Source organism: Talpa europaea (assembly GCF_964194135.1).
Source record: "Talpa europaea genome assembly, chromosome: 4".
Classification (NCBI taxonomy): domain Eukaryota; kingdom Metazoa; phylum Chordata; class Mammalia; order Eulipotyphla; family Talpidae; genus Talpa; species Talpa europaea.
The window spans coordinates 104,970,539-104,993,715 of record NC_140070.1 but is presented as its reverse complement, the minus strand read 5'-3'; the positions used below and the strand labels follow the sequence as shown (position 1 = coordinate 104,993,715).

The window sequence follows — 23,177 nt, the reverse complement described above, 5'->3', positions numbered from 1 at the left end:
ACTCCACCATCCTTGAATTACGGGGGCTTTTTATAAGGAGGATTGAGGCAGAAGAGGGCAGGGTCTAATTAGCTCTAATTAGTATTCCTCTCCTGCTTGTTCTCCATGCTTATTTAGCTACTGAGGCAACGGAGAATGAAAATATCTAAGTAGTTGGCAAAGACTCTTTGTGCCTGCCCGCCCTGGTAACTACTTTTTCTTACTTAGTCTGTTTATGGAAATATTCTGAGAAGTTTTAACGATATCAATAATGTGGAACAATGACACAGTAATTAAGTGATAGCGTCCCTTTCACATGGCGTTGTGCTGCTGGGTTAATGGATGGGGCTCTTTTCACAGGTATTTTCAGTTGGCCGGAAACTGAGGACTTTAGAAAGCAGATTGCTGTGGTTTGTTTTCTTTCTTTCCAGTTGGAAGGGGATTAATGGCCTTTGTAAATGTAAAGGGACACTTTATTTATGGGCAACCTTTTGTTCGGGAGGCTTCTTGCCTCTATTGAGTGAGGGGTATGCATCCTTGGCCACCTGTGAAAAGTTTGCTCCAAGACAAGGCTCCACACTTCATCTCCTGTGGCCAGTGCTTGGAGGGGCTGCGCTGGGGCCTGCTTTCTCCTTACCGGAGTTCCTCCCCCATGCCCACCAAAAATGGATTTCAGGGGTGCTTGCTTGTTTGTGTAGAGTGGGAACCTGCTTCTGCTTTCATCCCCTTTAGTTATTCTTGGGGCTCACTCAGTGTGCTCTTTTAAAGCTCAAGTCAGAACTTGTCACTCTGCTTAACAGCCCTCCAATAGCTTCCAAAAGGCCTGCCAGCCCTCCATGAATTACATATGCTCTGACCCCAACTTCTCTGACTTGCTCTCTCTCCCTGCACTCATTCCTGTGCACTTCCCATCCTCCAGCCGCAGGCCCTTCCCACACTCTCCTCCCAGACTGCTGGGGTCCTCTACCCTACAGTCTCTTCTCGGTTGTCTGCTAAGTAAAACTGCAGCCTCCTGTCCCACATTCTTCTTGTTTTCTTTATTCCTTGAGTTTTCTCCTAAACACTCGTCATCATGTAATATACTTACCTGGTTTATTGTTGGCATGCCTTCCTGTAGGGTAAGTGAAAAAGTATCAGGCTTTTCTGCCCTCCCGCCTTGGGATTAGTGATGGATCCCTGCAGTCCTGAATGCATGCCCCATGGCGGGCACCTGGAGTATGGAGTAGGGTGTGGGCATATGTAGATGGGATTCACCTGGGCTGAGACTGGGCTTATAAGGGCAGCATCATGGGGACTCCAGCAGAAGCAGAGAGAACAAGAGTGAAAGAGAAGCAGAGGCCACCAGAGAATGCCGGAGAGCCCAGAAAGAATGACTTGCTGGGGGCCTCCCAGCCCCCGCCCCGGCACCCCTGCCAGCTGTGTAACCAGTAAGATCCCAATAAAAGCCTGAAAAGTGGGCAAATTGCCCACTGAGGGCTTCAGAACTCCTCCTTCCTTTACTCTGTCTGCTGGGGTCGTAGAGATCCTGCTCCATGTCCTCCTGCCATACACTTCCCTAATGAGGATTGTCCTCCAGCCAGGACACACAAGATTCTGAGAGCAGGGAGCTTTGTCAGTTTTAATCATCACTATATCCCCTATGCCTAGAACAGTGCCTGACTCATATTTGTTGAATGAATGGATGAACATGAGTCTTGGTGGAGAGAGAGAGAGAGAGAGAGAGAGAGAGAGAGAGAGAGAGAGAGAGTATATGTGCAGGCAGTACTTGTCCTATTGCACCTCCTTGCTGCCTTATACAACTAGCTTTGAAATCAGAGGCTGTGCATGTAGTTTATTAGAAACTGTGAGAGAAATCACCCATTTGAATGTGTCACAATTTTTTTTGAGTTGGAATCCATGATAGAGGCCATTTAGTACCCTCCTCGCCCACCAATTGTTTGCATGAGGATGCTGAAGCCTGGAAAGGTTAAGTAATCAGCCCAACCAAGGTCATGTAGCCAATAATTAACAGAACACATACTTGGATCTTTCCTGCCTAGAATATCCTCACCTCATCCCAAAATTCCTGCCCAAACATCCCCTCCTCTGTGAAGCCCTGGAATGGAGCAGAGTTGACCTCTTCTTCCCTCGTTCTTATAGCTCATTCTGTCAGAGGGGGCTGCATGGGATCTACCTCACTTGCTAGATGGCAAATTGCCCAGGTCTCATTTACCTTTCTGTCCCTGATACAACCATAACGGTTGGCACTTAGTATTTGATTCCTAGGCCCTGGTTTCAGTCACCTTTAAAAACAAACTCAACTTAAGGGGCCTCCCTAGTGGCACAGGGGTTAAAGTCTCAGGGCTATCAAGCTTTCAGCAGCCGCTGAGACATGAGTTCCATCCCCGGCTGGGGAGCTAACCCACATGGAGCAGCAGACCCCTGCTGTCTCCCCTACTGCTCCCCTCAGCAGTGTATTTCAGTCAGTCTGCCTGTTCTGTTTCCCACTCTGTCTCTGGTGAATCCTCTCACTCCCCCACACCTCTGGCCTATACCCTAGTTCTTGTATGCATAAATAAATCTTTAAAAAAATTAACTTTAAACTAGGTAATATATTCACAAAGATATATTTTTTCAAGTATAACACGTGTGCAGGAGAAATCTCTTCATCCAGTCCAGGGGAGTGCCCTGACTCCCTTCCCAGCACAGATCTTCCCTGTTGGTTTCTTCTGTATCCAGTGTGTTTTCTACACATGTTATAAATATTCCTCCCCCTTTTTTGTTGAAAGGCAACACTAAAGATACTGTTCAGTATATCTTGCCTTTCATTTTTAACTATACTTCAGGTTGTTTCATATCAGGGTATAGGGAACATCACATTCTTTTAAAAAGCTGCATAGTTATTCCATTGTATGAATTGATGTTTTAAAAATGCAAGTCATATCTGTAAAACTGATAAAGTTGGGTGTTCTCCAGACACAGGTCTGAGGTTCAGAAAGGTGATCCAAGATGGGAACAGAATGAGCTAGATCCTTCCTGGGGGTATATTTCATGGTAGCATTTTAGACCAATGACTAGTTGCTAGATTCTATGCTGGGAAATATTTTGTTTCTCTTGTGTAGCAAGTATGGGGGTCATGGTTTAGGGCATGGGGAGAAGCTCTCCAGTACCTTACCACATTAAAAGAAATAAGAGTAATGTCATGTTTTTATTTTCTGTTGTTTTGAAAGCAATGACTATGATGTAATTCAGAATTGTATTTTTCTAGCCTAGCTTCTACTTGTACCTTCAAGGCGATGTCAGAGACTGTTCTGATATCAACTCCCGTTATGTGTTTGCCCACCATCCAGCTGAGCAGTATTATGTCCCTACTTCCCACTAGTAGGGTTACTGCAGCTTGGTACCCACTTCTGTTCTGTCCCTGAATGTTTTGGGCCAGGAAATTCCAACTGCTGGGTATGTGCTTTCAGTGGGTGTTGTGGTGGTGGACAAAGCGTAGACAGAGTGGGCAGAGGCTGAAGGGAGGAGACTACTGCAGGAATCCAGACAGAGTTCAGAGGGCCTGGCGTGGCCCATATATGACTGGAGGGGGTGGATAGGCAGAATTGGATTAGGAGAAACCACCAGACAAGGTGGCTGCCTGGATCTGATTGATGAAAGAGAGGTGTGAGACAGTGAGAGAAAGAACACATTTTCAGATTATGGTTTGCAGTAACCCCCCAGCTTCAAAGGCATTGGGGGCTGCAGGCAGTTAAAGTTGAGCTGGGAATAGTCACTTTGCAAACAGCAACCAAGGAAGATGTGGCCATCGTCTGGGCTGCCAGTGCCTGTTTCCATGACCTAGACATACACTCTGACATTTGTGAACTACAGCTGTTTTAAGTTTTTATCCAGTGCTTCCTTTCTTTCAAAATGCTTATTGGTGCTAAGCGACTCATCCAGCCAAATCCAAGTTCTGAAATATTAATAGGTGGAAAGAGGGGAGAAGCCAAAGGGAGTGACTCTGGCATGATGACATGTGTCAGCACAGCCCATTCTTTTGGTTTCTGGTGTTTCTGTCTGCTACCTGGTACCTGGCATCCTGCGCTCCAGGGAGAAAGACAAATCAGCCATTTGTCTCTATCTCTGGCAGCCCCTGGCCCAGGGTTTGCTGATTAGGACGTGCTTATTACAGGGTTTCTTGAATTTGAATTTGTCCCAACGGCAACCTAATTTTAGAAAAATCTCTTTGAGTGCAGTAAAACTACCATTGCAAGTGAATGTATAATAATAAAAGAAGTGATTGGTAGTGCAGGATGACAAATTTTTAATGTTGTTCAGTATGTTTTCATATCAGATGTCTATCGCATCTTTTAAACCTCTTCAGTGTTAGGTCGAAGGTCCTATAGGCTGGCAAAGCAGAAGACCAGAGCCCAGTCTGGTCAGAACTGCGGAGCCCTATGGCGCTGAGCCCGAGACCTCTGACCCATGTTCCTAGAGATCAGTGATGAGGCTCTGGTGATTAGAAAATAATGTTTGTGAATTTATGTGGATTGGAGCTGATCCATAAATGAGGCATCTGACTCAGATTCCTGACTGAGGGCCCACTGAGGATCCTGCAGGGATCTGGAGCTCGATCGGCACACAGCCCTGAGTCTGGGTTGAAGTTAGGCGCCCCCAGCAGGCTTCTTGTGTGGTTGCTTGCTGGCTGGGACCCTTCTAACCACTTTCTTGTATATTGGCCTCCTTATTTCAAGTCACTTATTCTTGTTTTCATCTATAAAATGGGGTGTGTTCTCTAGATTCTTTAAAATTTCTAACTCTAAGGTTCTGCAATTCCTTGATTTTTTTTCTTTTTTTTTAAAAGAACTGGGGTACAGGCCAGAGGCGTGGGGGGTGGGAGGATTCACCAGAGACAGAGTGGGGAACAGAACAGGCAGATTGACTGAAATACACTGCTGAGGGGACCAGCAGGCGAGGCAGGAGACGTCTGCTGCGTTATGTGGGTTGCTCCCTGGCCACGGATTGAACTGGTGCTGCAAGGGCTGCGGATAGCCTCATAGGTTGCGTCTTAACCCCTCGCGCCACCAGGGAGACCCCAATTCCTTGATTTTTATACATCAAAGCAAATGGTGTATCCCAAAGGCCTGAGTTTGTATTTGATAAGGCTGGTGAGCAGGAGGGCAGTAATTAATTTTAAATCTAGGTTTGATTTTTACCCACTTAGTCTTTTCTGACAAGTAAGGGGATTTAACCAAAAATGGAGTGAAATTTTGAAACTCTTTTCCTGCACACATTCTCTCTTTTGCAAAAGCTTAAGTGCCTATTTGGAAATCACTTGAGTGAATAAAAAAAGTTTTTTAATTAAAATAAATCACCCGTGGATGAGTGGATTCATTTTTTTATCTATTTTAAAGATTTATTTGTGCATACAAGAACTGGGGTACAGGCCAGAGGTGTGGGGAGTGAGAAGATTCACTACAAAGAGTGGGGAGTGGAACAGGCAGATCTACTGAAATACACTGCTGACGGGAGCAGCGGGCGAGACAAGAGAAGTCTGCTGCGCCATATAGTTTAGCTCCCTGGCCGGCTGGGGATCGAACTTGTGCTGCAGTGGCTGCCAATAAATAGCTTGATAACGCTGTCTTTAACCCCTGTGCCACCAGGGAGGCCCTGAGTGGATTCATTTTAAAATGAGAAGGAGAGTGTCACTTCCAGCAGAAGGCAGGCAGGCCCAACTTCCTAGCTGTCTGGATTCAGAGACCTCCTTGGTCAATGTGTGGCCTAGGGAGGGGCTCTTCCTGCTGAAATGAGCTCATTTCAGACCTGCTTGGGTCTGGCTGCTTCTCTTGAAAAACATATTCCAGTTCCCATGCTGTACCCAGGAAGGCCTGCTGCAGACATGGTGATGAGATGGGGTCCCCCAACCCCATGCATGCAAAACAGAGGTCCCAACAGAGCATCAGCTGTTAGGGTGAGGGACCAGGGTTCAACGTTGGGTGTCAGGCTGGGACCTCCGAGCACCACCCTTCCTTTCTTCCCAGCATCTCAGGTTCTGCCTGACTCTCCTCTCCTAACACAGCTACCATTCTTATCCCAAGTGGTATTTGTCCCTGCTAGCTTTCCAGGGTGACCACAATGCAGCTTCCTGTGTCACCTGATCTCTGTGGGTTTTTATTGCTCCTGATAAAGGAGAAGCGGGAGTTAAGATTAGCAAATGAAGGAAATATTAGTTTCAAGACGTCTAACAGTAAATGTGACAGAGTTTAGTAGCGCTAGAAGCTCATCTCCACCTTCCTATATTTTCTCCTCTACCCTCCCTTTTTATGTCTGTTGGCCTTACCCTTGTGGGGGGAGCCCTTCCCAGGGCCAGCAATCCGGGCTCCGCCTGCCATCCCGAGCATCCAGTGTGCCTCTGGGTGATCTGTGAGGACCAGATAGAATCAGCTCATCAGAGAAACACCAGATTTTGTTCTTGGTCAAAAGAAATCTGTCCTGGATGTTTCAGAGGGGAGAGAAGGAAATAAAAGGGATGACAAGTGTTCTCTAGGATTTCTGTGCTCTGGTGGGAGTGGGGGTGACACAGGGCTGGGGGGATTGGCACAAAGAGGGGCGGAGAGAGGACAATGGATTTTATTTTTTAATTTTAAGTAGTTCTAATTTTTTTTAAGAGTTATTTTTAATTTATACAATAGCTGGGGTACAGGCCAAAGGTGTGGGAGGGAGGGTGAGAGGATTCACTGGAGATAGAGAGGGGAGCAGAACAGGCAGAGAGACCGGAAAGCACTGCTGAGGGGAGCTGCGGGCGAGACAGGAGAGGTCTGCTGCGCCATGTGGGAATCTCCCTGGTAGGCCGGGAATCGAACCAGCGCTGCAGAGGCTGCGGACAGCTTCACAGTGCTGTGCCACCAGGGAGGCCCAAAGGATAATGGATTTTTATCCCTCACAGTTGCGCCTCCCTCTCAAGCCCAACCTCCCCATCCCCCACAAGTGGAGGTGGGAGTGGTCTAGCTTTAAAGGAAAGAATTTTTTTTTAAGATTTATTTATTTATTTATTTATTCATTCATTCATTCATACAAGCACTGGGTACAGTCAGAAGCGGGAGCATGAGAGAATTCACCAGAGCCAGAGTGGGGAGCAGAGCAGGCAGACGGAGTGAAGTACACTGCTGAGGGGAGCAGCGGGTGGCAGGAGAGGTCTGCGTGCCATGTGGGACCCTCACCCGGCGGCCGGGGATCGAACCAGCGCTGCAGAGGCTGCGGGCAGCCTCGCAGCCCAGCACTCAACCGCTGCGCCACCGGGGAGGCCCTAAAGGAAAGAATTTTTAAAATGATAAAGATGTCTCCTTTAATGCTTTTTTTTTTTTTTAATTAGGGATGGGGTTTGAATTTCATCAGATGTTTTTTCATTACCTACCTAATAAAGTGATGATAAGGTTTTTCTAACTTGATATTGAATTCCTGAATTTCCTTTCTCTTAGCCCAGCACTGTAATTGCTGGATACACTATCCTTAAAAGGGTGTGCTGAATTCTTTCAGCACGTTGTGGACTTGGATGAGATAGTGACTGACCTAGGATTTTGTTAATGCCTGAATGAGACCAATCTGTTCTTTTTTCTTTGCCTTTGTTTTGTTTCGTTTGTTTGTTGACTAAAAGATTTTTTTTTTTTTTTCATTTTGGCTGGAATGAGTGTAAAGGAGACTTGTTCCCCCTCACTGAGGGCAGGGGTGCTGCTGTGTTTGTAGGAGAAGGGGGTGGAAATCCAGTGGTCCCAGCACAAGTGGGAGTTGTTAACAAGTGTGCACGCTGCGCGTGGATGCTTCAGAAACCTTCAGTGATTAGCCATAGCCAGTGAGTCTTTGCATGCAATTAGCACCAATGCTGTGCCTTTCAGCCTTAAGCCCCTGTTAAAAAGGGAAGTGACTCCTCCTCCTGCTCAAAGGCCTTATCAATAGATTTATGACCAGGAACTAATTAGTGCATCTTTATCTTCCTTTGAAGGTCTCAACATATGTACTAGTGGAAGTGCCACCTCCTGTGAAGAATGTCTGCTAATCCACCCAAAATGTGCCTGGTGCTCCAAAGAGGTATGTGGGTGGGGGCAGGGAGGGTGGGCATCCCCTCAGCACACATGTGGACTGTCCAGACAAAGTGTGCGGGGGTTTGCAAGCTCCCTCTTCTGCTTCCTCCCAGGGAGCTGACAAAAGAAAAAGCTGCATTTTAGTGACTGAAGTTAAATTGCATCTCTGGATAGTATTGAATGTTTTAATCCTGTTTTAGGGAAACAAGGCTTTCCTTCCCGTTAGTGGGTAAACCATCAGTGACTCGTGTAGTTTTCTGCTATTTGGTAAAAGATTTGAGCTTGTAAAATGTTTTCGTTATAGGATTTATAGCATGTACAGGTAGGTGGCATGTTGGTCGATGCCAGTCATCTTACTGTGGCTTGTTTGAGGATGAATAGCATGAATTGGCCTTTGTGGAGTGCTTTCATTGAAAAAAATTGTTGCTGCTTCCATTTGAAATGCGAATGTAGACTCTGCCAGAATGTCAGGGGTTATTACGTCTGTTTTCTTCAGTGCTGTGTCCCCAGCACCCAGATGGTGCCTGGCACACAAGAGTTGCTCAGTGAACACTGAGTGGCGATTGATTGTGGCTCTTTGTTGCATGTTTACTGCGCAAGCCACACTTACCTCTTTGTCTCCCCTACTTTGTACTCCTTCGATACTGCTTACAACCTCTCATTGAGTTCATTTGTTTTCATGTCTGTTTCCAACTGGATCATCATCTCCTTGAGAACCTAACCATGTTTTATTCACCTTGGCATCCCCTGATCCAGCCAAGAATCTGGCAGGAATTCCTATTTGATGAAAAAGGCCTGTTGAAAAGACATGAACTTAGAATACCAAAGTTTTAGCCTCAGTTTTGCTATGATTTACTCTGGATTTCTTGATTTATAAAAAGAAAATGACAGTTTCCACCCTCCAGCATTACTAGGAGCATACAATGAGATCAGTGCTTGAGAGGACTTGTGGATGGAGCTGCTGAGTTACCAGCCCCTGGGTGAAGGAGTTGTCTAGCAAACTGCTGGTGTCATCGAGGGATATTTTCTAGTGACGTGCGAACAAGGGTCAGTTTTCCACTTTAAGTTTTTCCTTACTGTACTAGTACCTCTGAGAGTCTGATTTCCTGATGATGGTGGTAAATGGAGAATTTCATGGTCCTGCCCCAAGCTTGGGCTTCCTCTCCAGCTCACTGGATTCCCTCTCTGATTAGACAACGCCTTGTTGGTTGAAGAACTTCCCATGATGCCTGCACTGGAATGCAGCTCCCCATCCCTTTTGGAAATGAGCTTTCCCCAAGGTCTGAGAGTGTTCAGGGAGCTGGGTTTAGAGAGTTCAGGGATGGTTTTGATCAGCGCATGTCCCTTAGCAAGACAGAATAAGTGTGGTATGGCCCAGTGCCTCCCTAACCATAAATCCAGGGATATCATCAAAAAGCAAATGTAGCTGCCTGGAGTATGAACGGTGTATAGTTGAGGGTTGGTGCTGAGTGGACAGCTAGGGAGGGCCAGGCCCCCCACTAGTGCATTCTGATGGATACTGGTAGAGGTTGCTGCATACCACCACAGATTAATCCCAGATCATGTTCCACTGGGACTTCACTGCTAGAGATCCCATAATGACTTCCTTATTTTACTTGAGGTGGGGGTGGGGCATCCCTTACACTACATTTAACCCACCTTGTAACCTAATTCCACCTCCTCTACCTGATTCCCAACCTCCTATTACTATATTCTCCCACAACTGTTGGGTTTGAAGGTTCGCATCTGCCAGTGTCCTCGCTGCCCTGTCTCCAGGCTGGCTCTCCGCTCCCTCGCGCTGCTGTCAGGACGACAGCCTGGCTCTCTCATCGCTGTTTTCTAAAGTGGTTTACCTGGCAGCTTCACACTTGCCCCTGGCTTCAGGACCACAGTTGCAAGGCTCTTCCTTACTCTGAGACAGGATGCGTGGATCTGGCAGCTCTGCGAGCCCCTAGCCCTTTGTGGTGCTCCCAGGCTGTCCTAGCCAGCCTTCGCCCCACTTCCCGCCACCGCCAACACTTAGGGTGCTGTTTATTCTCCCTAGCATAAAACACACAAACTCTGGCAGTGCACTCTCTATCCATCTTTTTTTAAAGTGGGAATCTGTCTCAGCTCTAAGAGTAAGTTTCACAACCCAGCTAGCTGTAAAGAGCAATGTGTGGATGCTTTTATGGCAAGGCCTCAGGCATTCCACAATATTTCCACTCACATTTTCTTGTCTAAACCCAGTCGTGTCACACCACCTAAGTGCAGTGGCCCCAGTAGACTTAGTCAAGCTGTGTCCTAGGTCCAGGGAGAAAGGGAGGGTGGTTGTGTGAAGAGCAGCCTGTGCAAGTGAGGGGGTGTGGTTTGCACACGGACAGTGGTTTGGGAGAAGCGGGCAAGGCTGAGGGATCGTGCTCCCTGTGAGGACAGAAATTGGGAGAGAGGAGACAGAAATGGTGGGGGGATTGCCCTGGGAGCTGGGGGCATGAAGGTGCGAGTGACTGGGTGAAGTGACTGGGCAGCACAGGCTGCTGAGAAAAGGGAGGAAGGATCAGGGCTGCCCTGTGGAAGCTGGAATCCCACCGGAAAAGAACCGTGAGACCTGGGGCGTTTGGATGGGCAGAAATGGGGTCAGACAGGGGGAAAGGCTGTGATGCAGGGCCTTTGCCTTGGAGGTAGATGTGGAGAAGAGGAATGAAGGACTCACAGGCCTGGAGGCAGGAATGGGAAGAGGAGAGTAGAGGCTGGGGAGCAAGACCACCTGCTAGACCTTCTGGGAAATTATGGTAGAAGGGAAAGCAGAGGAGACCCTCATGCCTGTATTTTCCTTTGAGCTGGGGGATGGGGGGATGAAAAACATGAACATTAAGTCCAGCTGATGATAAAATACAGATTCTTTGATCGAATATCTCTGTGCTTAGGAGTGATCTTGGTCTGTTGCAGACATTTCATCATATTTAATCAATGATTTGAATGAGCCAGTTGAAATCTTTCTCCCTCCTCCTCCCGGCCCACCCCGTACAGGGAGTAGCCTGTAGTTTGTTACTGGTGCAGAGATTTGGGTTTTCGTAGTTATCTTCTTCCTTCCTTCCCCCAAACCCACAAAGGCTGTGCCCTTTCAGGACTGCAGCCTTGGCTGGTCAGAGGCCCTGGCCCTGCGGCATCCCTTCTGGGAGAAAGGCCAGCCTCAGGGGCAGCCAGCTCGCCTCCTTTGCCCCCTTCTCCAGTGGGGTCTCTGCTTGTTTACCAGTTTGTTTCTTCCCTCTTCATCCCAGGGTTCAGGCAGTCTGCCCCCTTTCCTGCTTGGGTTCCTCTTTTCCCAGGGCCTGTCGTTTCTCAACTCTTCCACCCTGCTGTTTCAGAAACAAACAAAAATGCACCCTCCCTGCCTGCCTAAAGAGCCACCCACTTCTTTTTAACCTTCAGCAGCAGCAGACAGGGCTGTAACGGAATGTGCTGGGAGCAGCCAAGCACAGGTGACCAAGGGAAAGAGATGAGGTTCACCAAATGCCCAGGCGGCAGAAACCTCATTATAGCCTTTATCTAACAGGTGACAGGGAGAGAGAGGGGCAGTCGGTCTGCAGCAGAGTGTTCTAACAAATGAACACAAATTAAAAGTCTAAGAAGCCTCTAAATTCAGGACACCTCCCTTTTCTTTTTTATACTATTACCACATATCGACTAAAAGCTATAAATGGTGTTTCAAGTCCCTGTTCCCATCCTGTCACTTCCCTTGGTACTTGGCCTCTAATGCAGTTACCCCTTAAGTCCACTGGAGAGCTGATGAAGACCTTTCTGGAAACCACAGACTGACACTTCCTTCACGTACCTGAACCTCTTCCAGCACCAAGCCTGGGAGCCCCTACAAGGCAGCTGCACTGCACCCCATTCAGAGCCCACTCTGCAGCTAGTTCTCATTTTTTCTGCTGGAGATGAACTCCCCTTCTCCTCCAATACCTGTTGTTCTGTGTACAGAGGATATTTTATTTGTATTATATTCTTCCTCTGTTATGGCTGTGTCAGACCTGAGCAGGTGAGCCCCAGAATCCGACAGGCCCGGGACAGCTGGCTTGCCCTCTGCTTTAGATAATTCCAGACAGCAGACCCATCCATACAGGACTTCAGGCAGCTGACTCTCCTTTCCCTATCCCTGTGCTTTTAAAACTGCTTCATTAGAGCTAAGTGGACCATCTGGAACCCCTAGCTTTGAAATCCCGTCCATTTCAAAGGTAGTCATGTTAAGCTGGAATAATCTTTTTTTCTCACTGTCCTGTAAGTGTCTGTGGAGCCACTTGTATCTATGGTGCAGTCTCTGAGGCTGTTGATTGTCAAGAGCTCCAGAGATTCAGTATACAAAATAAAAAAGTAAGTTATTAAAAAAAAAACACAAAAACAACACAAAGAAACCCTCTAAAAGCTATCACAGAGACCCAAAACAACTCACCTCATTTTACTTATTTTAAATATGGCAAAGTCGGTGCTCGCTTCGGCAGCACATATACTAAAATTGGAACGATACAGAGAAGATTAGCATGGCCCCTGCGCAAGGATGACACGCAAATTCGTGAAGCGTTCCATATTTTTTGACTGGATCAAGAAGATGTGGTACATATACACCATGGAATATTACTCAGCAGTCAAAAAAGATAAACACATGCAATTTGCAGCAACATGGATGGCGCTGGAAGGGATCATGCTCAGCGAAATAAGCCAAAAAGAAAAAGAAAAATACCGGATGGTCTCACTCATAGCAGGAATCTAGAAAACTTAAATAAGGGACCAGGAAAATGAATAACTATAAGAAAGTGAAAATCAGAATCAACAAAAAACTATGAAACAGAGACACTTTTGGGGGGGTGGGGGGCGGGAGGGGAGGGATTGGGATCAGAAAGGGGGGGTTGCAATTGTATGGGGAATATAAAAATAAAATTTTTTATTTAAAAAAAAAGATGTATTATCTACAGTATATTAAAAATGTTTGCAAATCAAAAAAAAAAAAAATATGGCAAAGTCGGCCTCCTTGGTGGCACAGGGATTAAAGTCTCAGCTGTCGCCAGCCACTGCAGCATGAGTTCGATTCCTGGCCAGGGAGCTAACCCACATGGTGCAGCAGAACTCTCCTGTTTTGCCCGATGCTCTCCTCAGCAGCATATTTCAGGAGATCTGCCTGTTCTGCTCCCTGCTCTGTCTCTGGTGAATCCTCTCACCCCCTGCACCTCTGGCCTACACCCAGGTTCTTGTATGCATAAATAAATAAATCTTTAAAAAAAAAAATACCTGCAAAGTCTTCTGCACTTTTGGTCTTGAGTCTTATGAGGACACTAAAGGACCATGACTAGTCTTAAGGGGCCCTAGACCATGATGAAGGGTGAGTCCTTTTGAGTGTTAGTGCCTTTGTCAGCTGTCTGGTTTCTAACACAGCAGGCAGTGGAAACTTACCTCATCTGGGGCTTTCTAGCAAAGTGTCACCAAGGGGAGAGAAAGGGACCAGTTTCCTAACTCCTCTACCCCTTATGGAGATTGTCTAGTCCAGCGCTGGCGTCCAGGCAGCTGGAGGAGGTGATCTTGTTTTCTGCATGTAGCAGGGTTTGCATTGTCACATGATTATTCTAGCTTAAAAACTCCCTCAGTAGAAAATGACCAACACTTACAGGCACCATATTTTATAACAAAGCATATTATTTCATTTTTAAATTTATGGCCCAAATTCTTTGTCCATACACTAGGTTGGGTCATCCCAATGCCCAACCTCTTAAATCTAATTTAAAAAAAGAAATAATTTTCTTATTATTCAAACAACAAAAATGATTATAAGAGAAATATCATTTAGTTCCTCTATCCTGACATCTCAGCTATCTGCTTTTAAACTCTTGAATCCTAATGAAGGTATAATTCTGTTGTCTGGGTATTTTGTTTTTTTCTTAGCTTAAATGTTTTGAAATTTCTGCTTAGCCTTCATAGTTATTAGTATTGGCTCTGTCATCTGTTGGGGTGATATACTATATTTTCCCTATGATTTAGGATTTAGGTTTACAAGTTTATAAGATGCTAGTATAAATAATACTGCAGTGTATTCTTTTCTTGTGAAAAATCCCTAGGACTGGCCCGCCAGGTCAGAGGGCACAATGTTCATTCTCACATAGTTCTCCAGAGGTGTGACTGGCCAATGCCTGCAAAGTGAACAGCTCAGAAGTTGACTCCTAATTGCCTGCGTGATGACTGCTCACCACTTACATAGCATTGAAATAAATGTTTACTTATTTAACTTTTGACCATTTGAGTTAATTTCTTTTGTGAATCACCTGGACAGGCACATTTGTGCTTTTTAAGGAGCATTTTTATCATTAAAATAACAATGAAAAACAAAAACAAAATGAAATTCATGGCACCAAAGGGTGTGTTTGATATAAAATTTCACAAGATCTCCAAAAATAAAATAAAAATAACAGTGAACCCAGTGAGTCATATGATGCATTTCTAGTTTACAAAATGCTTGTATATCTTGCACTGCAAATCATATGATGAGGCATTGGGATAGAGATGGTCATTTTTCTCTTCCAGACAATGAAAGTGTGATGTAGAGGGTGCACTGTCAAGCAGGTAGTAGTGTGTCTACCTTCCTGCATGCTCTGCAAGCACACCCTGACCACATTCTGCTCTCTTTCTCTGCTTCTAGGACTTCGGCAGCCTGCGGTCAGTCACCTCCCGATGTGACTTGAGGGCAAACCTGGTCAAACACGGCTGCAGTGGAGAGTTTGAGAGCCCGGTCAGCAGCACCCAGGTCCTGCGGAGCCTGCCTCTCAGCAGCAAGGGCTCTGGCTCCGCAGGCTCGGACGTCATCCAGATGACCCCACAGAAGGTTGCTGTGACCTTGCGGCCTGGTGAGTGCCCTTACAGTGGGACAAGTTCATAGTGGGTAAAGGACCCCTAACCGCCATTCCACTTCCTGTCTCTGAATTTGACAGCTCTAATGCCTCATATAAGTGGGCAGTATTTGTTTTTTTGACTGACTTATTTTGCTCAACATGGTATCTTCAAGGTGGGTCCATGTTGCGACATGAATAGGATTTCTTTCTTTTCTAAGATTGAATAATAACTGAATTTACCATATTTTGTTTACTCATCCATCCATTGATACACACCTGGGTGGTTTTCACTATAGAGGAGAAAAGCTTTTCTCTTCTCTCTCCTAGGTTTTTTTTTTTCCTTTCTCCTAATAATTTAATTGACATAAGTCAGATTAATAGGAGCAAAAAACAAATTTAATTTTGTGTGCATGGAAGCCCCATACACATGGGATCTACAGAATGACCAAAGAATCCATTTATATACCTTTTATTTATTTATTTATTTTTATTTATTTATTTTTTAAAAGATTTATTTATTCATTTATACAAGCACTGGGTACAGTCAGAAGTGCGGGAGGGTGAGAGAATTCACCAGAGCAGAGAGCAGAACAGGCAGACTAAAGAAGAAATACACTGCTGAGGGGAGCAGGGGCGGCAGGAGAGGTCTGCGTGCCATGTGGGACCCTCACTGGTGACTGGGGATAGAACCGGCGCTGCAGAGGCTGCGGGCAGCTTTGCAGCCCAGTGCTCAACCGCTGTGCCACTGGGGAGTCCTATATACCTTTTAGACAAAGAAAGAATATGAAGAAAAGACAAGACCAAGAAGCTTTAGGCTTTCCTACTAATTAGCAAGGAACTGAGCAGAGCTTGTTTACACAACTCTGGTGACTCTGGTGTTGTCTCTCTACTTTCTGGTACCGGGAGGATACCTTGACAGAGGAAATTTACCTCCTGCTTTCAGGTCAGAGTGTCCTCATGTTGGCCACTTCCCATGTACCTTTAGTTCAGAATAATCACCCTACTGAAATGCTATGTTTGGGGTTAGCCTGCCCCAAGCCTCATCACTACCTTTGGTTATGGTGATTATTATTACGGGAGGGTACTGGTAGGTTTACTCCCTAGTTAATGCAACTTTCACAGAGAAAGTGCTGCTTCCACAAAAAAGGTTTTTTCCCTGTCAGCAAATTCCATTCCAGGCAGTGGCATTCTGTAAGGATAAACTTTTAAAGTAGAAAGATTTTGTCTTGGGGCCTCCCTGGTGGCCCAGGGGTTAAAGACACAGTGCTATTAAGCTGACGCCAGCCACTGCAGCAGTTGATTCCAGCCCAGGCTGGCCAGGGAGCAACCCACTTGTGCAGCGGACCTCTCCTGCCTCGGCCGCTGCTCCCCTCAGCAGTGTGTTTCAGTAGATCTGCCTGTTCTGCTCCCCACTCTCTCTGGTGAATCCTCTCACCAAACCCCCTCACCTCTGGTCTGCACCCCAGTTCTTGTATGCATGAATAAATCAATCTTTTAAAAAAAAAAAGGTTTTGTGATCCTAGAGCCACTGCAAACTCTAGAGTTGATTGTAATATAATAGATTTTGTACTACTACTACTAATACTACTGTGTACTAAATACTCGACCTACCCTCAAATAGCTAATGCCATTTTGTATACAAGAAAGTAATCTGTTCAAGGTCTCCAAGTTTGGGGTGGTGAATCTGATTTAATCCTTGGTCTTTGTGAATGCAAAACTCATGATTGTTTCTAGCTCACAATGCTTGCTTATTATCTAATTTCTTTGTAGCAGAATCCTTATGGTGCTATGGGGGATATACATTTGGCTAAATTAGGAAGGTATCACTTGTTGGGAGGAGGCAGTTTTTCCTCAAATTCCATTGATTTTTAGTCTTTTCTTCTATCCCATTATTCAGGAAGCCTTTGGAAAACCCTTCTGGATGGTTTATTTCTGGATGGTTTATTTAGATTTTGGGGCATCTGGGTGCTATGGAGAGATTTCAGGTCTGCTTGGCTGTTCTAGTTTCTAGTTCTGCCCCTGCCCTTAGCTCTGAGGCCTGATTAGTCACCCCATTCACTGTCTTTGTCACCTTTGCTCCTCACAGCTATGTTTAGAGGCTAAAAGGAGAACTTTTATGTATAATTATACTTAAAAACATTAAAATTATTATTTTCAAAGAGTAAAGGCCAAAGGTGCATGTTCTGGAGTCAGCCAGACCTGAGTCTGAATGGGGATTCTCAGTGTCTCAGAAATAGATGTAGCTCAGAAGCTCTCGATCGCACTTATTGCTGTTGCTAGGAAGAGCTTGGGGTGCTATACCTAATAAATGTTTTATTTGCCTATTGGATTGTCTTGGAAATAAGAAGCAAAAGAAGGGGGCAAGTAGATCCTGCTGATTAGGGAAACACAAAGTACCGGATGGCTCAGGGATTAAGCTGGGGTTAGTTGAAGTTACTATTTTTACAAGTCATCTCACTGTCAGCAGCGCTGAGTTTTTTGTTTTTTTTTTGTCTGGGGAGATGCCAAGTTGAGAGAGAAAAGGAAGGGAACCCTTACAAGGCTGAGTGTGCATGGGTAGAAAAAAGCCGACTGATTCTTTTTGAGGGCAAATATTCAGTGACGTCCCCTTCTTGCGTGCAGGCAGGCTCACGGGAAATGGCTTTGACCAGAAGGGGATGAGGATCAGATACTGGAGCACAGCGGTAGCGCAGGTGGTACAGAGGTTGGCATAGTCGCAAACTCTAGCAGTTAGCACATGGAGAACTATAAGAACTGTTTTCAAATAATGGGAATGACATGTCATTCTTTTCAGCATAATAACAGTGTAACAAACATCCTGAAAATCCTTGAAAAATCATCCGCTTTTATAAAATATTGTTTTTGATAAATCCTCTGTCTTTATTCATGTATGAATAAATTGTTCATATCCTAATAATGTACTTATAATTGCATACTGTTTTCAATTAATAACCTTTGACAGAAAGGACCAAATTTCGTATCTCCAAAATTGCTTAGTTTCAGGTTTATCATTGAAAGAAGTCTTTGACTTAAGTTTTTGGAATGCTTCATCTGGAGTTACTCTGAGAGTTGGCGTTCTCGCTGAGAAATATCCTTCATGATGGATAATCCTTATTCTTTAGGGTTGATTGAGTTTAGGAAAGAAATGGAGATTACACAAAACCAATTATGTCAGGTTTTTTTTTTAATTTAGATATAAAAGACATACAGTGTTATATTAATTTCAGGTTTACGACATAATGACTTGATGTTTATATATAATGTGAAATTATTTCCATGGTGTACAATATATCCCAGGGCTTATTTATTTTATAACTGAAAATTTGTATGTTTAAGCCCATTTACCCGTTTCTCTCTCTCTCTCTCTCTCTCTCTCTCATTCTCTTACACACATCCTCCTCCTAAAGTTTACAGTTTTAATGCCAATTTTAAAAATCAGATTTAAAGTGTGACTATGAGGCTGATAAGACTTGTTTTGCTTGACTTATCAACTGACTTTTAAAACATCTTTCAAAGAGAAGAGATAGAGAATTGATTTGAGTGAAATTAGCTTCCTTGGGCAAAGTTCTCTTGGCACTAAATTTCCGTACAATATTTATTTATGCAATAAAGTCCAATATATGCTCAAGAAAAAAAGAAATCAGGCTTATCTGGTACAATCATCTCCTCCTAAGCATTATTTTTCCTGTAGTGGAAGTAAATAAAGAACGTGAGCCTGTGAGTACACAGGATGTGGGTGCTATGTGTGGGCTGTGGTCCTGTGGAGCATGTGTGATGGAGAGCCCCACTGCCAGGAAGCCAAGGTCAAGATCGGGGACTGGCTGCCACAACACACTCAAGCTGTGAGATGTTCAGTATTCCACTGATTATGTGTAGATACAGCACAATTCAGTGGGTGAATGTTTGGTCTTTTTCCCTACGGGGCGATTGTGACTGATGCTGCTATAAACATTCTCTTTCATGTGTTTGTTTTGCTACTAATGTTCATCTTCAGGTTAGAGATGAATGCAAGTTGATCTGATGGGAATATGACTTCTTAAAGGTTCAGAACCCCGTGACTGTGTTTCTCAAGTATAGAAACACTTGCCTCTGAGATTTTGGAGAATTTAAAGTTTATAAATAGAATTACAGTCAATACCCCAATTTTTTTTTTATTCAAGTGAAGAAGAGAATGTTAAAGTTAGCAGTAGTTCTAGTTTGTCAAGTGCACATTTACTTCAAAGTAATATCTCCCCCCTGCACCCCACCCCCCCAAAAAAAAAAAAAAAACCAACTCAGGGAAAGGGCTTCAGGGAGGTAGTGATTGGTTTTTCCATTATATATTTTTAGAAATACTTTTGTGTCACCTCCCTTGTCTGGCTCCCCCATACCTCATAATACATATTTGTTGAGTGAAATGTAACTCTTTTAGTCAAGGACAAGTCTCAGCATAATCTGAGAGATACTTACAGCGGGCAAAGCTGTTGTTTTAGAATGAAAAGGAAAAAAGAAAAGAACAAGAAAAGAACAAATTGCCTTCCACTTTAAGTAGGATTTTTAAATTTGTTTTTCTTTTTCAAAATTGAGATATAACTCACATGCCATAAAATTCACCGTTGTAAAATGTACAATTTAAAGTGGTGGTGGGCTCCCCTGGTGGCGCAGCGGTTGAGCGCTGGGCTGCGAAGCTGCCCGCAGCCTGTGCAGCACCGGTTCAATCCCCGGCCCCCGGCGAGGGTCCCACATGGCCCGCAGACCTCTCCTGCCGTGCCCTCTGCTCCCCTCAGCAGTGTATTTCGTCAGTCTGCCTGTTCTGCTCCAGCTCTGGCTCTGGTGAATTCTCTCATCCTCCTGCACTTCTGACTGTACCCAGTGCTTGAATAAAATAAATAAATTAAAAAAAAAATTTAAAGCGGCTTGTAGTATATTTGCAAGGTTATGCAATAGTCATCTATTTAGTTCTAGAATATTTTCACATCCCAGAAAGAAGCCCTGTGCTAATTATAGCCACCCCTATCTTCTCTTTCTTTACCACATTTAGCCCCTAACAACCACTAATCTGTTTTCTCTATCTCTATGGTTTTGCTTATTCTGGACCATTCCTATAAATCATATGGTATGTGGTATTTTATGTCTGGCTTCTTTGACTTAGCAAAATATTTTCAAGATTCCTCCCTGTTGTAGCATATATGAGGACTTAATTCCTTTTTATGGTTGAATAATATTCCATTGTTTATGTATACATATACCACATTTAGTTGAATATTTGGTCTTTTCCTACTTTGGGGCAAGTTTGACTAATGCTGCTATTCATCTTCAAGTGTTTGTGTGGACACATGTTTTCAATAATCTTGAGCAGATAGCTAAGCGTGGAATTTCTGGATCATATGGTAATTCTATGTTTAACTTTTTGAGGAACTGCCAAACTTTAAGCAGGACTTTATGTAAACATAAGATCATGTTTTCCATTTTGTTTTTAATCCTGGAAATTGTATATCAGGATAACAGCCTTAAAAAGTACTTAACTGACAGGAGAGTGGCAAAAAACAATACTTAACAAAGGACATAAGACCTTTAAGAAAGGATGTAAACTTTAGAATAAAGTTTATTGAAATGGTAAAAAGCTAGAGATAGTTATGAAACACTGGGTCAATTAGAAAAAGGTTTATTTAATTCATTATTTGCCTTAATCCCTTAGCCTCTCAAAATATAGTTGGTAGCTTATTTTTATGTTAAACTTTTTATTTTGAAATAATTTTAGATTCACAAAAAGTTGCAAAAATACTAGTATGCTTCTTAGTTTTCCTCAATGATAACATCTTATGTAACCAGAGTATTTTCTCAAAGCCAGGAAATTGACATTGATCCTACACTATTAACTAAACTACAGGGGATGGATTTGATATGGGTGTCCTGCCAGCCTCTATCTGTCCTTTTCTCCCTTCTCCCTCATTGTACTTTACTAAGAAAAACTTGATGATGGGTTGATACACAGGGGATTTGCTGCCAACATTCATATGTTGAAATCCCAGTGTGATAGTTGTTAGGAAGTGGGGCCTTTGAGAGGTGACTAGGTCAGGAGGATGGAAACTTTATGAATGGGATAAGTACTATTAAAAAAAAAAAAAGGCCCGGGGTGTGCCCTGTCCTTTCTGCCATGTGAGGACACAGCAAGAAGCCATAGTCTGCAACCTGAGAAAGAGACCTCACCAGAATTTGACCACAATGGCACCCTGATCTTGGACTTCAGCCTTCATAGCAGTGAGAAATGAATTTCTGTTGTTTCTTAGTGACCCTGTCTATGGGACTGGTTACAGTGGCCCAAAAGGAGCAAGCCACTTGTTTTTAAGGAAACTATGGATGCCAAGTCCTACTGCCTGGGGACAGACACTGGAGGGGAATGCTGTCTTTAGATGCTTCATTTTGTGGTTCCATCTGTTGAGAGGCAGCACTCTAAGGTGGAGAATGGGGCCCAGAGGCTTTGTCCTCAACAGTGAGTCAATTCCTTTGTTCTAGGTCTGATTGAATTCTGGGATTCTAATTACCTTCTGCTGCACTGAGCAAAAGGGCAGGTGAGAGTCTTGTAAGGTGGCCCTGTCCAGCTGCAGTGGACAGGGCACTAGAGCCCTATCACAACAGTGATAAAGCTGATCTTTATGTTTCTCTTCTTTTTAATTTTAATTTAATTTTTATTTTTTTAAGATTATTTATTTATATAAGCACTGGGTACAGTCAGAAGCACGGGAGGATGAGAGAATTCACCAGAGCCAGAGCGGGGAGCAGAACAGGCAGACTGATGAAATACACTGCTGAGGGGAGCAGCGGGCGGCAGGAGAGGTCTGTCATGCCATGTGGGATTCTCGCTGGCGGCTGGGGATAGAACTGGTGCTGCAGAGGCTGTGGGCAGCTTCGCAGCCCAGCGCACAACCATTGCGCCACAAGGGAGGCCCCGCTCTTCTTTTTTAAACATTTCTAGCACAGGAAGGTAATTCTGGGGATTCAAAAACTGCTTGCATCCCTATGGGGGTGACAAGAGTCTTTGTCGAAAGTACCATTTTAACATTTGAACAAAAATCAGTCTTCAGAAAATTCTTGAAACTTTTGTTGGAATTCCTACCTTCACTCTCCAAGAGTGTTTGTCATTGGATATATGTCCCCAAGGAAGTAATTTTTCATTTTCTATTCCAGAGAGGGCAGAGAAAAGAAAGCTTTACAAAATTGTGTCAGGTAGAATGCTAGTTGATGCTTGATTCCAGTTGGAGAAGCTACATACACCTAGATGCCCAACAGTGGCAGGAATTCAGTGCGAAAGAGTCAGAACTGAGTGCTTTGGAAACAGGAAAAGCCAGAAGGACAGGCAAGGGGCTGCTTGCAGGAATAGCTTCATCCTTTTGGGGTGCAGATGTGCTTGTTCGGTCCCATTTCTCTGATCCCATGAGAGAAAGGGTGCACCCACATGGGGAGAGGCACCAGTAGGGGTCTTATGTGAATGGAGAGATGGGATGACAAATCTGAGCATGTGGGCAGGGATGGTGTCACCAGAGTCAGTCATGGGGTTGGGGGGGTGTCCCCAGTGAAGGTGAAGAGGACTTCACACTCTTAACAGTCATGGGAGAAGTGACCACAGGTTTAGTCTCAGGAAGCCCAAAACTGCGTGGCTGGATGTATTGGCAGAGTGTATCTAAGTGTGTGCAGTTCTGAAAGTGTCCCCAAAGATGAAATGTACCCCGGGCCTTAGGCTCAACACAGGGTACCTTTCACACACAGGGATGTTTTCGCCCTCCTCCTGCTTGCCATGGAGCCTCCCTTGTTAGGGGAGCTGGTGTGCTGCAGTTTAACTCCCACACTGAGAATGGGTCCAAGAATGTCAGTCCCTCCAAAATCTGCTGACAGAACATTCCATTATTGTCAAGCCCCATGGAGAGTTTGTAACATTTAAAGTCAAGCATGATTGAGGTAGCAACAAATCCTCATTCCAAGCATGGAAAATGGGATGAAATAACTTATTTTTAATATTGCAGTCTCTTTATGGGTTTTTGTATGACTGCCAGTGTGCCTGTGTGCGTGTGCGTGTGTGTGTAGTTTTCTTAGTGATCAGTCTCACAGAATTTGGTGACGAGATTTCTCAGTTAAGAATAGACACTGCATTGGCATATGGAGACACCTCTATCATCTTGTTTCCCTCTTTGCCTTCATGTCTGGAAAATTTGGAGTTAATTTAATGCCCGAGGCTGTAAACTCCACACTCAAGTTTCTGGAAGAATTTTCACTCTATTTATCCCCACAGGAAATTGCTTTAATAATTGACTTTTAGGGGAATTGTTACAGA

The 23,177-nt window shown here is 44.4% G+C and overlaps 1 protein-coding gene across 3 annotated transcripts in view; it reads left to right on the top strand.

Moving 5' to 3' along the window:
* ITGB5 (integrin subunit beta 5) overlaps positions 1–23,177 on the top strand; it is a gene marked incomplete at its 5' end in the record, with an annotated part of 105,370 nt that overhangs the window by 2,925 nt on the left and 79,268 nt on the right. For 2 of the 3 annotated variants that reach the window (XM_084231292.1, XM_084231291.1), the window contains 2 exons: positions 7,940–8,025; positions 14,680–14,884. In XM_084231292.1, the coding sequence (XP_084087418.1) occupies positions 7,940–8,025; positions 14,680–14,884 (291 nt within the window). Of the gene's footprint in view, positions 1–7,939; positions 8,026–14,679; positions 14,885–23,177 lie in introns of those variants that run through there. The other variant, XM_084231293.1, reaches the window with a different exon arrangement.